This window comes from Somniosus microcephalus, chromosome 12 (genome assembly GCF_052327205.1).
Source record: "Somniosus microcephalus isolate GS21.2 chromosome 12, FLI_Smic_1.0, whole genome shotgun sequence".
NCBI lineage: Eukaryota > Metazoa > Chordata > Chondrichthyes > Squaliformes > Somniosidae > Somniosus > Somniosus microcephalus.
In genome coordinates this window covers 115,760,832-115,777,730 of record NC_140998.1, presented here as the reverse complement: position 1 = coordinate 115,777,730, position 16,899 = coordinate 115,760,832, and the positions used below count along the sequence as shown (strand labels likewise).

The 16,899-nt window shown below is 40.8% G+C and overlaps 1 protein-coding gene across 4 annotated transcripts in view; it reads left to right on the top strand.

Moving 5' to 3' along the window:
* dph6 (diphthamine biosynthesis 6) overlaps nucleotides 1–16,899 on the top strand; it is a 307,645-nt gene that overhangs the window by 69,573 nt on the left and 221,173 nt on the right. For all 4 annotated transcript variants that reach the window (XR_015080288.1, XM_086003446.1, XM_086003444.1 and 1 more), the window contains exon 4: nucleotides 12,698–12,771. Coding sequence is in view for 3 of the 4 variants with exons in the window: in XM_086003446.1 (XP_085859572.1) it covers nucleotides 12,698–12,771 (74 nt within the window). In the remaining variant the exon portion in view is untranslated. The remainder of the gene's footprint in view (nucleotides 1–12,697; nucleotides 12,772–16,899) is intronic.

Sequence of the window (16,899 nt, the reverse complement as noted above, 5' to 3'; positions counted from 1 at the left end):
GGTGCAGAGCTGCACCCAGATTCTCCCATGACTCCCTCCATATGCTTATGGAGGGAGTCACTGCACGCAGGGAGGTCCTCTTCCCTTCCCATGGGTGGAAAAGACCTCCCTAAGAGACCAACGCAGCCTGGTTGCACATTGCACAGGAGGGCACAAGCAGGGATGTCGTCAGGAGGACCAGGCTGCAGTGGCGCAAATCTTTCAATGATCTCATTAGATCATGAAACGTTAAGACAAAGCCATACTCAACCTCACCCTGCTGTGCCTCTCATCACATCCCCATCACGCTGCCTTCTCTACCCTACTCCTGTACATCTTTACTCACACCAACTTATCTTGCACCTCCACCCATCCATCCCTCTCTATCTACATTATCACATCCCCATCTCACTAGCCATCCCTCACACTTACCCTCATCCTAGTGCAATCGTACCAACTAACAACTAACTAAGTGACATGAATCTTGTCATTCATGTAGAAATGACTTATGAAATGATACTGGGCGGGCTGCTGGTGGCGCTGTCCAGGGAGAGTATAAATACTCGGGCATGGGTCCAGCTTGCTCAGGACATTCTTTAACAGGAACTAGTGAAGGACACAACTAGATCTCTCTCCATGTTGAAAAACAGTTGATTAAAGCCTTGTTTAATACTAGACCAAGTGCCTAGTAGTTTTCTTACGTCACTAAGTATATCCTCTCAGTTCTGGTATCATCCTCATGAATCTTTTTTGCACCTCTATATCCTTTTTATGATGTGGAGACCAGGCTGTGCACAGTACTCCCAGTGTGGTCTAACCAAGGTTCTATACAAGTTTAACTTAACTTCTCTGCTTTACAGTTCTATCCCTCTAGAAATGAACCACAATGCTTGGTTTGCTTTTTTTTAATGGCCTTTTTAACCTCTATTGCTACTTTTCGTGATTTGTGCATCTGTACCCCTAGATCCCTTTGCTCTTCTACCCCATTCAGACTCCAAACAGTATGTGGCCTCCTTCTTCTTCGTACCAAAATGCACCACCTCACACTTATCTATATTGAAATCCATTTGCCAATTACTCGCCATTCTGCGAGCTTATTAATGTCTTCCTGTAATTTGTCACATACTTCCTTTGTATTAACTACACTTCCCAATTTGGTGTCGTCTGCAAATTTTGAAATTGTACTTCCGATTTCCGAGTCCAAATCATTAATGTAAATTGTGAACAACAGTGGTTCCAGCACCGATCCCTGTGGAAAACCACTTCTCACCTTTTGCCAGTCTGAGTAGCTATACTTAAGCCCTACTCTCTGTTCTTCGTATTCTGTTTTGTAGCCAGCTTACTATCCATTCAGTTACCTGTCCCGTGCCTCCACATGCTCTGACCTTAGTCATGAAGTTTAACGACTTATCCAAAAGACAGTACCTGCTCCGACAATACAGTACTCCCTTAGTATAAGAACATAAGAAGTAGTAGTAGGAGTAGGCCATTCGGCCCCTCGAGCCTGCTCTGCCATTCAATAAGATCATGGCTGATCTTCTACCTCAACTCTACTTTCCTGCACTATCCCCATATCTCTTGATTCCCTTAATAGCCAAAAATCTAGCGATCTCTGTCTTGAATATACTCAACGACTGAGCCTCCACAGCCCTCTGGAGTAGAGAATTCCAAAGATTCACCCCCCTCTGAGTGAAGAAATTTCTCCTCATCTCAGTCCTAAATTGCTGACCCCTTATTCTGAGACTGTGACCCCTGGTTCTAGACTCCCTAGCCAGGGGAAACATCCTCCCTGCATCTAAGCCCTGTAAGAATTTTGTATGTTTCAATGAGATTGCCTCTCATTCTTCTAAACTCTAGAGAATATAGGCCCAGTCTACTCAATCTCTCCTCATATGACAATCCCCCCATCCCAGGAACCAGTCTGGTGAACCTTTGTTGCACTCCCTCTATGGCAAGTATAGCCTTCCTTAGGTAAGGTGACCAAAACTGTACACAATACTCCAGGTGTTGTCTCACCAGGGCCCTATATAATTGCAGTAATACATCTTTACTCTTATACTCAAATCCTCTTGTAATAAAGGCCAACATACCATTTGCTTTCTTAATTACTTGCTGTAACTGCATGTTAACCTTCAGTGATTCGTGTACAAGGACACCAGGTCCCTCTGAACACCAACATTTCCCAATCTCTCACCATTTAAAAAATACTCTGCTTTTCTATTTTTCCTACCAAAGTGGATAACTTCACATTTCTCCACATTATATTCCATTTGCCATGTTCTTGCCCACTCCTTTAGCTTTTCTATATCCCCTTGAAGCCTCCTTGCATCCTCCTCACAGCTTACATTCTCACCTCGCTTTGTATCATCAGCAAACTTGGATATATTACATTTGGTCCCCTCATCCAAATCATTGATATAGATTGTGAATAGCTGAGGCCCGAGCACTGATCCTTGCGGTACCCCACTGGTTACAGCCTGCCAACCCAAAAATGACCCGTTTATTCCTACTCTCTGTTTTCTGTCTGTTAATCAATCCATGCTAATATATTACCCCCAATCCCATGAGCCCTACTTTTGTTTAATGACATCTTGTGTGGCATCTTATCGAATGACTTCTGAAAATCCAAATACATCACATCCACTGGTTCCCCCTTATCTATTCTGCTCGTTACAACCTCAAAAAACTCTTAACAGATTTGTCAAACATGATTTTCCTTTCATAATTCTGTGTTGTCTCTGTCCAATCCTATTATTATTTTCTAAATGCCCTGTTACCACGTCCTTAATAATAGATTCTAGCATTTTCCCTACTATTGATGTCAGGCTAACTGGTCTGTAGTTCCCCATTTTCTCTCTCCCTCCTTTCTTAAATAGTGGGGTTACATTTGCTACCTTCCAATCTGCGGAATCGTTCTAGAATCAATAGAATTTTGGAAGATGACAATCAACGCATCCACTATCTCTATAGCCACCTCTTTCAAAACCCTAGGATGTAGGCCATCAGGTCCAGGGGATTTATCGGCTTTCAGTCCCATTAATTTCTCCACTTTTTTTACGAATACTAATTTCTTTCAGTTCCTCATTCTCGCTAGACCCTTGGTTCTCTACTATTTCTGGGAGGTTTTTTGCGTCTTTTTCCACGAAGACAGACACAAAGGGCTGGATTTTCCTAAGCCCCTGGAGTCGGGTTGGAGGCGTGCGGGCGATAAAAATCGGAGATCCGGGGGTCCCGACCCCATCCCGCCTCCAACCCGCCTCCATGTCAATTTCATAGGAGTCGGGTTGCTGACAAGTGCTGGAACCCGACTCCCAGAGGCGGGAAGGGATTAAAGGCAATTAAACTGCCTGTTAACAGGTAGTTAACAGGTAGTTTTTTGCCTATTCGCGATTTTTATTGCTGGTTTGTGGGCTTCCCGACAGCTCCAAACCATGAAAAGTTTTCGAGGCGGGACGTGGGTCTGAGGTCTTGGAGGGGTCGAGATGCCCAGTGTTCAGGTGAGGGAGGGGTGCAGGAGTGCAAAGGTAAGTGTTTTGCAAGTGTTTAAAGTGTTTAAATAAGTTTAACTTACTTTTACTTACCTTTACAGGAGTCCTGCATTCCGGTGTCGGGAGTCGGCTGCAAGAACCACAGAAGCTCCGATTTTTAAAAAAAAATCAGCTTCTTGGTTTCTGCAGCAAAATGATTTTAAAGTTATCCTGAGAAAGGACTGAGGCTGAATTAGCAGTTTTTCAGTGCTTGACAGCTTCAAACAGCTGTTAAACACTGATATTTCATCTGCCAAAAGCTTTTGACAGATGAAATGTCAATCTCTGACGTCACCTGTTGCCGGGTGGCCCTTAATTGGCCTGCTGAGCCCACAGGGCAGGCTCAACAAGGTCAATCAGAGGAAAATCCAGTGGGTTGGCCACATCTCCATGGAGGCGGGACAACAAGCCCGAATGTGGGTTTCCCACCTCCAACCTGCCCCCGTAGCAAAATCCAGCCCAAAGTATTTGTTTAATTTCGCTGCCATTTCCTTATTCCCCATTATAATTTCTCCTGTCTCAGCCTGTAAGAGACCCACGTTTACTTTCGCTAATCTTTTCCTTTTTACATAGCGATAGAAACTTTTACAGTCTGTTTTTGTGTCTCTTGCTAGTTTACTCTCATATTCCATTTTCCCTTTCTTTATCAATTTCTTGGTCCTCCCTTGCTGAATTCTAAAATCCTCCCAATCCTCAGGCTTACTGCTCTTTTTGGCAACATTATAAGCTTCTTCCTTTGATCTAATACTATCTTTAACTTCTCTTCTTAGCTACAGTTGGACCACTTTTCCTGTAGGGCTTTCGTGCTTTAAAGGAATGTATATTTGTTGTAAATTACATATTAATTCTTTAAATGCTAGCCATTGCTTGCCTACCGTCACACCTTTTAATGTAGTTTCTCAAACTACCATAGCCAACTCGCCCCTCATACCTACATAGTTTGCTTTGTTTAGATTGAAGATCCTAGTTTTGGATTGAACTAAATCACTTTCAATCTTAATATAAAATTCTATCATATTATGGTCACTCTTCCCTAAGGGCCCCTTTACTACAAGGTTATTAAATAACCCTTTCTCATTGCACAATACTAGATCTAAAATAGCCTGTTCCCTAGTTGATTCCTCAACATACTGATCTAGAAAACTATCTTGCATACATTCCATGAATCCGTCCTCCACACTATTACTGCAAATTTAGTTTGCCCAGTCTATATGTAGATTAAAGTCCCCATGATTACTGTATTACCCTTGTTACATGCGCCTCTAATTTCCTGATTTATACTCTGCCCGACATTACAACTACTGTTTGGGGGCCTATAAACAATTCCCACCAATGTTTTCTACCCCTTGCTGTTTCTTAGCTGCACCCAAACTGATTCTACTTCTTGATTTTCAGAGCTAAGATCCTTTCTCTCTACTGCCTTTATCCCATCCTTTATTACCAGGGCTACCCCTCCTCCTTTTCCATTTTGCCTATCTCTTCTAAAAGTTAAATATCCTGGAATATTTAGTTCCCAACCTTGGTCACTTCGCAACCACATCTCTGTAATGGCTATTAGATCAAACCTATTAATTTCTATCTCTGCTATTAATTAATCTATTTTGTTGTGAATGCTTCGCGCATTCAGATATAGTGCCTTTAGCTTTGGCTTTTTTCTACTTTTCCCTGATGCCACCTTAGTCACTGATGCCCTATTACCTTTGTTACTCTCTCTGTCCCTTCCTGACTCACTCTGTGTATTTTCACCCAAAACTCTGCTCTGCTCTAGAGCTTTGACGTATTTCTTGCTGCTTTTAAATTTACTCTTCTGAATCCTCCCACCCCACCCCCCTTCATTAGTTTAAAGCCCAAGTTATTTGATTCGCCAGGACACTGGTTCCATCCCGGTTTAAGTGGAGCCCGTCCCAACGGAACAGCTCCCTCTTTCCCCAGTACTGGTGCCAGTGCCCCATGAAGCAAAACCCCTGCCTCCCACTCCACTCTTTGAGCCATGCATTTAACCTTCTAATCTGCTTATCCCTATGCCAATTGGCGCGTGGCTCAGGTAACAATCCAGAGATTATTACCTTTTGAGGTTTTGCTTTTTAATTTGGACCCCAACTCCTCAAACTCTCTCGACAGAACCTCATTCCTAGTTTTACCTATGTCGTTGGTTCCTATGTGGACCACGACAACTGGATCCTCCCCTTCTCACTCCCAGTTCTTCTCCAGCCGCATATTGCATTGAAGTGTCAGCCGAGATTATGTGCTGAAGTCCTGGAGTGGGGTTTACAATTGCCACTTACTGTCCTTAAGATTTGCTACAAAGGTTTTGTAGCAAAGGAAGTAATTTCGTAGCTGTACTTAGATTGGGTTTATTGTGTTTTGAGAAAATTACCATATTCAGTGAGACAACTTTACATGTTATTATCGTCAATGACATAATCTTATTTTACAATACTCCACTGCCTAGCTGATGTTTGTGTGCATTTAAGGATTTTGAAAGCAGGTTTCAACTTCAAAGTAAGTGTGGATTAAGGTTTAGTTATAAAAAAATGTATTTATCAAAACCAGAAATAATTCTGTATCTTGTGCTTTATGCTGCAGAATCTCTTTAATGTTGGCCTACTAGTGCTGCAGCATTTGAAAATTGCTGGAAATCAAATTCTGACAGTGAGCTTTGCCACATACACTCATCTGCTTAAAAAAATATGGAAAGATGGTCAATGAAATTTGCAGTAGCATCACCCCAGTTTGATAAATGTACAGCTGTAAGCACCATCTCAATAACTGTAAACATATCACAATAATTGGATGCCTATATCAGGCTTTTCACCAAACCTGATAAGTGACTCGTTGAACACTGGTTCGTTTTGAAAATGTACGCGCTGGGAACTGTTCGATTTAAACACAGACCTGTTCCCATTTCCCATCCCTGCCTCCCCCCAATACTTATCTACTAACTTTGTAGCGAACTTCCTCACTTCAAGTTCTTTCTCTGTTAGACATGCTGTGGTACTGGAAATTTTACAGTTAGATGTGTCCAAAAAGATTAAAATTTTGCCTCAAGAATGGAAGTTTATGGGTTCATCGCTGGAAAACTGGATAAATAAACTAGTTTTATTGATATCTTGCTTCCCTTGAAATAAATGGCAAGCAAGGAACCAGGTACATTCTGCTCTGAGACTTAGGCTGCCTGTTGAAAATGAACCGAATGACTAAAGTAACTTGGGCCTGAGCCCAGGGTGATTTTCAAGTTACAGGAACCACTAAAGATACTGGTTTGTTTTTTTGTTAAATTGGGTTCCATCTGAGACAAAAGTTGACATGCAAGTTGCAGCAAAATAAGGTTCAGATCTCAGAACTTTGAAGAAAATAAATGTCTCAGAACAGGCCTGAAGAATAATGTATTGGGTCAGATTTTGCTGCAGAAATAACAGTGAGGCTAACAGCGCTCGCCGTTATTTATGTGGATATTAGTCGATATTGGTCAGCAACTTCTGGCGATCGCACATGCGGAAATCAGGAAGTTGCTCCCAGTTCTGATGAAGGGTCATTGAACTGAAACGTTAACACTGTTTCTCTCTCCACAGATGCTGCCTGACCTGCTGAGTATTTCCAGCATTTTCTGTTTTTATTTCAGATTTCCAGCATCTGCAGTATTTTGCTTTTGTAGTTGCTATCCGAGTTGCCCTGCTTCTCCAAAAACTGCGTGATAATGGTATCTCGCCGAGAGACTCGGCATTGAAATATATGGAACGACGTGAAGTTGCAGTACTTACTAAATCTACCAGAAAAAGTTAGGGCTTGTCCATTCCAGTGTAAATAAATTTTCAATGGTGTGATAAGTCTTAATTACTTCTTCTTCAAAAAATTCTAACAGATTTGTCAAACACGATTTCCTTTTCATAAAACCATGTTGACTCTGCCTAATCATATTATGATTTTCTAAGTGCCCTGTTACCATGTCCCTAATAATAGATTCCAGCATTTTGCCTACTACTGACATCAGGCTAACTGGCCTATATTTCCCTGTTTTTTTCTCTTCCTCCTTTCTTAAATAGCGGGGTTATGTTTGCTACCTTTGAAACCTTGGGGAATGTTCTAGAATCTAGGGAATTCTGGAAGATTAATACCAGTGCGTCCACTCTGCAGCTACCTCTTTTAAAACCCTAGGATGCAGGTCGTCCGGTCCAGAGGATTTGTCGCCACTTAGTCCCATTAATTTCTCCAGTACTATGTCTTTGCTTATACTGATTTCTTTAAGTTCCTCATTCTCTCTCGACCCTTGGTTCCCCATTATTTCTAGAATGTTTTTTGTGTCTTCTACCGTGAAGACAGATACAAAGTATTTGTTTAATGTCTCTGCCATTACCTTATTGCCCATTATAATTTCTCCTGCTTCTGCCTCTAATGGGCTCACATTTACTTTCACTAATCTCTTCCTATTTACATACCTATAGAAACGTTTACAGTCTGTTTTTATGTCTCTTGCTAATTTACTCTCATATTCTTTTTTCTCTTTCCTTATCAATTCCTTGGTCCTCCTTTGCTGAATTCTAAAATCCTCCCAATCCTCAGGCTTACTACTCTTTTTGGCAACATTATAAGCCTCTTCCTTTGATCTAATACTATCTTTAACTTCTTGTGAGCCATGGTTGGACCACTTTTCCTGTGGGGTTTTTGTGCCTTAAAGGAAGGTATATTTGTTGTAAATTGTGTATTATTTCTTTAAATGCTAGCCATTGTTTGTCCATTCAGCCCATAGACCTCTAAAAGTGGCTTTCCAAATTGCCTTTCTTTGCTAACGGATTTTTGGTGAGCAAATTAAATTAAAGAGAAACTCAGAAGCTTCAAGAAGCATCAGAAGAGCAGAGGAGTTCTAGGCTTACCATGTAAGAGCCCAAATCCATAAAAGCCATAATATATCTAGCAAAGAGATTCCTTCTAGATTAATGGAGGTTTTGTTGTGAATTTAACTAATTCAGACAGGGTGCATTTCACAGCAAGGGGCTGGGCAGAAGAAACCTTCTGGTGCTTCCTCCTACCTCTGCCCCTTCCCTAATGATGATTCAGAGTCACTGCCGATCACAATGTTGACAGTGCCTCTGAGGCAATTGTATTCAAAAGTTTTTGAGTGGTTGGCCATCATCTGGGTGAGGAAAAATAAAAGCCTTGACCTTCAATTTATTGGATCTATCCAAAATGTCACAGGACTTTTTTTTGGGTGGACCCAAGAGGTGCAAAGTACAGTTCAAGGGCTACAGAAAGAGCACTATCAGAACAAGAAGACTCATGGTTTTACTCCAAGTACTTTTAGTCCTACAGATCGTAGAGGACTTCAGCCAATACTGGACCATAGGGGTCTGAGCAAGACTGTTCACAAACCTGACCCCAAGTTGAGTTTCCAACCACACATCTGCTCCATCACCAAGACTGTCTACTTCCACCTCTGTAACATCGTTCGACTCTGACACTGCCTCAGCTCATCTGCTGCTAAAACCCTTATCCAGGCCTTTATTACCTCTAGACTTGACTATTCCAATGTTCTCCTGGCCAGCCTCCCATCTTCCATCCTACATAAACTTAAGCTCATCCAAAACTCTGCTGCCTGTATCCTAATTTGCACCAAGTCCCGTTCACCCATCACTCCTGTGCTCGCTGACCTACATTGGCTCCTGGTTGAGCAATGCCTCGATTTAAAAATTCTCATCCTTGTTTTCAAATCCCTCCATCGCCTCCTCCCCTTCCTATCTCTGTAACCTCCTCCAGCCCTACAACCCTCCGAAATATCTGCGCTCCTCCAATTCTGGCCTCTTGTGCATCTCCTATTTTGATCACTCCACCATTGGTGGTCGTGCCTTCAGCTGCTGAGGTCCTAAGCTCTGGAATTCCCTCCCTAAACCGCTCTACCTCGCTTTCCTCCTTTAAGACACTCCTTAAAACCTACCTCTTTCTGCCCTAATATCATCTTATGTGACTTGTCATCAAATTTTGTTTGCTAATGCTCCTGTGAAGCTCCTTGTGATGTTTTGCTACGTTAAAGGCGCTATACAATTGCAAGTTGTTGTTGTTCTCGGTATCTACCATATAAAATCCTTTAAACATTTTAAACACCTTGATCAGATCACCCCTCAATCTTCTATACTTGCTATAACTGGCTGCTAAGGTATTGCTGCCGTCTGATATGATGAGAGTTACTGCTGATCCCATGATCCACAATGTGACTTAGATTGCTAAGTAGTGCTGCTCAGAATGTTAGCACCTGCCTCTTGAGGGAGCACTGCTCAGGTGTTTAAAGTGCTGGTGAGCACTGAGCGACACTACTTAGCAGTGCAGTCAGTGAGTCATCCTTAGATCCTTTACAGTTATCCAATTCAGGCCAATTGAGGATAATTAATTTGCAACTATTAGCATATTGTTACCCATTCATATGGTGGACTGTGCAAATGAAAATGTTTCTACAAACAATGGGGAACTGCCATTAAATTGATCACTACAACCTGGTTAGTGTAAACAGCTGCAATGAGATCATATGAGTGGGTTGTGCTATTGTAAAATAGATTTGTTCATTATTAACGATTGATTTTTACAAATGGTGGACAGTATGACAGGATTCCACTGTGCTAGTGTTTGAGCTTCCATCAGTTCTTAGGTTGTCTATTGTCTTTTGGTGGTGACAACATTTATTTCTGTAACCTGCATGGATTGCCTACCTCTATGTGGTCTCTACTGAGGCGGTGATTCAGCAAATTTGGAGCCTTTAGGAGATGGGGCATCATCATAAATAAAGAGAAATCCATTTTAAGACCTATTCTTTATTGGGACCCGATTTCCAACAATGCATTTGTGATCTTTCTACCAGCAGAAAGACTTACAGTAATTCAGTAAGATGTCTGTCCCTCCAGGTGAGATTTAGTTGCAGCATAAAGATAAACCCTAGGGCTGATAACATAAGTCACTTATTTTTTGGTGCCCAATATATTCATGAAAAGATTACAGCTAAATTTTCTCTCAAAGTGGTCACTGGCGCAACATTATAGGTTGGTTATCTGAAGATATATCAGTCACTGGCTCCTCTCCCATCTTCCACCCTAGCGACTAATACCTTCTTAACAGGACAAAGTACCCACCAAGTGTAGACTCAGAGATATATGTCTATGACATATAGCTCCTTATATATACAGAAAAGACTAAAGCTCAGAGCAGTCTGAACAGAAAAGACAATGAAAGATGGAACGACATGATCCAAGCTGTTCTCCCTTGCTAGCATTCAAATCTGGCACTGGTACCATTGGAAACTCAGTTGTTTCTGCTCAGCACAGCACTGATGTGGAGAATGTAATGATTAAAGTCCCTCAGCAGAGATAAGACCCAACCTCATGAGTGGAGCCTTTGGACGAAAATGGCTTGTTTCATTTTTGAGATGTGGGTTTACCAAAGGTCTTGTGGTCACCTCCCAGAACAAGATAGTTACCTAGATTTTGTTGTAGCTTACCAGGGCAGTAACTCTCAATAATGAGCCATATTTTGCGACCCCCACGGGTGTGTACGAGGTACGCACTCGCCCGTAAGGGCCGCGCATGTTCCGGGTTTAGGCATGCGAAGTGCATGCGCAAAAACCCGGAACTTGCAATCTGTCAAGAATCCTCTGGACAGATCTTCTGCATCCCCGGGAGAAGGGACTCTGCGGGTGGAGAGTTGCGCTATTTGCCCAACTTCCGCCCGCTGAATGCCTGTGAAATTCTTATGCCTGGTAAGGCCTGCTTTTACCAGCATAAGAGTTTTAAAAAGTAGAAAAATAAAATGTTATCACTCATTTATACATTAAAAACCCTGTCCAATAAGATAAGTTTATTTTTAACCCGTTAAATCATATAAAAAAATGTTTTTAATTACATTTTCATTTAAAATATTTAATTAAATGGCATTTTAAATATGTATGTATGTATTTATTTATTTATTTCATGTGCTCATGTATTTTTTTACATGATCCCCATTCATACTTATGGGAGGATCGGTGCGTACAGAACTCCCATAAGTATGAATAGGGATCCCCTTCTTTTATCGGTTGGGCCGGCCCACATGATCCCAGGGGTGCTTGCGAACCACCTGTACCCCTGGGATACGTGGGGTTCTGCCCGCACAGACCTGGAGAGGCCCAGGATCGCAACTCCATGCTTCCCGGGCCACGAGGTACATTCATAGATTTTTTTTTACAGGTTGGAGGCATCCACCTGCAGGAAGCCTCCAATCGCAATTTCAGGCCCAATGTGTCTATTTCCTGAAATAGGAAATGTGTTTATTCCTTATCTCCATTTCCCCCCATAGCAAGCATCTTTCACAAGATATGAACAGAAGAAACCATAGAGGTCGAATGAATGAAAGATGGTTGTTAAATTGGCTAACAGGTGTGGTGTTCCTTATTCCACTTACAGAACTCTCCAGCCTGTGCTTTCATTCATTTATTGACTTGGTACAACTTGGATTAGTTTTAGTTTAGATTGATCTTCTTGAAAGACTAAATGCTACTAACTCCGGTCAAGGAACGAAGACCACATGAGCTCAGGATGAGGTTATTTATCTCATGTAGCTGCACAGTGGTGCATATTTTGATATTGCCAGGTGATTTCCCCTTGAGACGATGGGAAATGCTTTTTTATGTTGACGATTGAACCGCCTTCAAAGCATGAGGAAAACCATTAATATAGTTGTTAACTTAAGATTTAAAAGCTCTGGTTTTCTTTTGTAAATTTTCAACTCCTTTCATGAGGTGCATCAGAACCAGCAAACATTAGTTGTACTTTTGACGATCTGCTTTGTTTATAAAAAAAAAACTTTTGAAACACAATTGAACTTATTTGACTAAACAATGCAGACGAGCAAATGATTGTAAAATTCAGTTGTCCTCAGGCAGCCATGACTAAACAGCTTGTTGTCTGGACAACCATTTAAGTTGTCTCAAAATTATTTGAGAAGCAGCCCTGAAAGATGGAAGCAATATGTTCTGAGTAGGAAGGTTTTATATATGCACAGTGCTGTGGCCCTGGAGACAAAGTCAAAACAGAAATAGACCTACTTGAAATCACTGGGCAGTTTTAAATTGCTGTTGAATTATCTGTGGCACGGTAGTCATTTCAGGCTGTATGACAGGAAGATTTTTTATAAACAAAATGTGCCATTGGTGATTTTCTTTTTCTTTTGTTTTGCAGGAAAAGGAAGAAGTGGAGGGAGTTTCAGTTGGTGCCATTCTTTCTGACTACCAGCGGGTCAGAGTAGAAAATGTGTAAGCATGTTGTTAACTTGTTAAATTGTATTTCATTTACTGGGTAAATGGATTGCATTTATTCACTCCAAGCTTTACAAAAAATAATCTGGTCTGCCCATTACTAGAAAGAACTATGTGCTAAATTTAGGGATTTGATTAACTGGTATTGCAGCAACCGCGGGAATAAACAATTGAAACCAGCTGCAAAACTATTTTTTTGTTGTTGCTTTAAAAAAATTTTTTAATTCACATCATCTCCAAAGCTCTTTCATATTTACAGGCAAAAGACTGGGGGATAGAAATTGTGTCAGAAACGTGAATGTGAATATGAATTTGCAAAGTCCAGAAGGGAGCAACAGTTAAAACTAGGAACAAGTTCAGTTCTGTGCTCAATGATTTGTCTAAGCATAGAGCGGATATCTATGAAGTCTTGACATTCCTTCCTTGTGTTTGTCTGTAACTGTTCTCCCGTTGAGATGAAGCTGGCCATGACTCCCATCTTGAGTTTGGACTCCAAAAGCCTCCATAGCAGCAGTGGAAGCATTCAGAAGAGATGGCCTGTAAAATTGAGATTTCCACTGGCTAGCACCTTACCATTCCTCCATGAAGATGTCAGTGCGTATTGGGGTGCCTTGCCATATCTTATCGTGCAAAATTGCGTATTCCAGTGATTTCTTTAATGGTTTGTTCATTTCAATGCAAGAAAAACAGGATTTTTGCATTATTTTGAGTTTCAGCCCCTTTATATTAAATATTTCCAAATTCTAGAACATGAGAACTACAGTGTGTTAATCAAAGAAAAGGTACAGCACCAATATAGTTTATATTATATTGGTTTGGGTTTATGTACACACGTTTTTTTATGAGAGAAATAAATTCTCTCTACCAGCCAGACCTATTTGCACTGCATTAGAACTGGAGGTGGCTATAAGATAAATATACTTGTCTTTATTGAGATACTGATTAAGAATTGGTGCTTTCTGCCATGTGCCTTATTTGGGAATGAGCGAGAAAGGTTTCGGATAAAAGTCTGTAATGCATTGCTTTGAACTTCAAATATAGATTGTTTATGATAGCGAGTGGAGGAAAAGGATTATTTAAAAAAATGATCTTGGCACTCAGTACGTTTATAGTAACTATGTAATAGGACTGAAGTAGGTTGAATGGTTCTTTAGATCCTGCAAATGCTGATGCTCTGAAGCACCATAAAATAGACATTATCATATTTGTTTTCCTCCTTCACCTATAGCTCCTTTACCAAATTTACCCGGAAGGCAGCATTTCAGTGCATCCCAGGAATACCTGTTACAACAGTCAAGTAAACTCAACAGCCGCACGTGCTGATAAAATGCACTGATTTAAGAATGTTAGATTTTTATTCACTGCGAATACTGTTACAGAAAAGAAATTTGGTCTAAGAGTAGCTCATTGAATACATATGTTTATCTCTTTTTATTGGGCAGGAAGGGTTTCCATTTGTGTGTCTATTGGAATTGGAATGCAAATTTCACAAATAAATGAGTAAAAGTTACCTGTTACCCCAGTGATGCCAAGTGCCGTGATGTGATCATGAGATGTGCAATTTTAATGCTTTTGTAAGTTTGGCATTTTAAAACAGGTGGGGGTGGGGGTGGGTGGGAATCATAGAATTCTTTTCATCCATTTTAAAGTACACCTGAAACCCTCCGACGTTACATACTGTTCCATGTTTCACAACTAGAAATACAGGCAGGGTACCTGCTTCTAGTTAGTTCTATATCAGGGAGACAGATCAGGTGGACATGGCATTGGAAGATGAGATTAGAAATGATATAATCACATTTAAAAAACAAAGAGGAGAAATATTAAATAAACTAATCAAACTCAAAAAGGATAAAACCCCTGCTCCGGATGGATTGCATCCAAGCATTTTAAAAGAATATAGGGAAGAGATACCAGAGGCACTATTACACATATTTAATAATTTGTTATTTAAATATACCTATATTTAAGAAGGGCGATGAAACATGTCAAGGAACTATAGACCAGTCAGCTTAACATTGGTTGTAGGAAAAATAATGAAATTCCTACTAAAGGAGAAAATAGGAAAATATCTAGAAACCAAAAATATAATAATGTATAGTCAGCATGGATTTCATAGAAGATAGGAGCAGGAGTAGGTCATTCGGCCCCTCGAGCCTGTTCCGCCATTCAATGAGATCATGGCTGATCATCCAAATTCAGTACCCTGTCCTTGCTTTCTCCCCATATCCCTTGATCCCTTTAGCCTTAAGAAATATATATATCTAACTCCTTCTTGAATATATTTAATGAATTGGCCTCAACTGCCTTCTGTGGTAGAGAATTCCACAGGTTCACCACTCTCTGGGTGAAGAAATTCCTCCTCATCTCTGTCCTAAATGGCTTACCCCTTATCCTTAGACTGTGACCCCTGGTTCTGGACTCCCCCGCCATCAGGAACATCCTTCCTACATCTAGTCTGTCTAGTCCTGTTAGAATTTTATAAGTTTCAATGAAATCCCCTCTCATTCTTCTAAACTCTAGCGAATACAAGCCCAATCGACCCAATCTCTCCTCATACGTCATTCCTGCCATCCCAGGTATCAGTCTGGTGAATCTTCGCTGCACTCCCTCCATGGCAAAAAAGAAAGTCTTGCTTGACCAACCTCACTGAATTCTTTGAAGAGGTAACAGAGAGAGTAGACAAGGGTAATGCAGTAGATGTTATATATCTAGATTTCCAACAGGCCATACGGTACTGCATAATAGACTAATGAATAAGGTCAGACCATACGGAGACAAAGGACAAGTAATAGAATGGATAGCTAGCTGGCTGCAAGACAGAAAGCAGAGAGTAGGGGTAAAGGGTAGCAGAAGGTGGGAAGTGGGGTCCCACAAGGATCAGTGCCGGTACCACTGTTGTTCACAATTTAATGATTAGACTTTGGAATCAAAAACACAATTTCTAAATTTGCAGACAACACCAAATTGGGAGGAATAGTTAACACTGAGGAGGACTGCAACAAGTTACAAGAAGATATTCATAAACTTGAAGAATGGGCATATAATTGGCAAATGAATTTCAATATAGATGTGTGAGATATTTCATTTTGGTAAGAAAGATGGGGTCACATATTACTTGGAAAATAAGAATCTAAATGGGGTTGATGAGCAAAGGGATCTGGGAGTACAAATGCACAAATCACTAAAAGTAGTGACGTAGGTCAATGAGGCCATAACTAAAGCAAATCAAGTTTATTTCTAGAGGGGTAGAATTGAAAAGTAGAGAAGTTATGCTAAACTTGTATCAAACCTTGGTTAGGCCACACTTGGAGTACTGTGTACAGTTCTGGTCGCCATATTATAAAAAGGATCTAGAGGCACTGGAGAAGATGCAAAAAAGATTTAGAAGGATGATACCAGAACTGCGAGGTTATACCTAACAGGAAAGGATGAACAGCCTGGGTCTCTTTTCTCTTGAAAAGAGAAGGCTGAGGGATGACCTAATAGAGGTCTTTAAAATTCTGAAAGGTTTTGATAGAGTAGTCACAGAGAGAGTTTCCATTTGTGGGGAAGAGCAAAACTAGAGGTCATCAATATAAGATAATCACCAAGAAATCAGATAGTGAATTCAGAAGAAACTTCTTTACCTTGATAGTAATGAGATTGTGGAGCTCGCTGCCACAGGGAGTAGTTGAGGCGAATAGTATAGCATTTAAGGGGAAGCTTGATAAACATATGAGGGAGAAGGGAATAGAGATTTATGCTGATAAAGTTAGATGAGGAAGGATGGGAGGAGGCTCGAGCGGAGCATAAATGCTGGCATGGACAGGTTGGGCTGAATGGCCTGTTACTCTGCTGTGTATTCTGTGTAATTCCATGTAATATATTGATGTCACTCTGTAACCAGCTAATAGGAGGTGCATAAGAGAGGGCCAGGGTGACTCATTCCAGTTTTTCTTCTTTTGAAAAGAAGCTACCTACTTTTGATAGTGTGCTCAAAATTAGAAATGTGCCTTGTGATGAACTATGGAGGAAACCTGCTTCTGAACATTTTGTGGCATCACACCATGCACTTCGATTCATTTCAATTGCACAATCTTCTCAAATTCTCTTGAAAGTTTGCCAACAAACAAGGAAATAAAT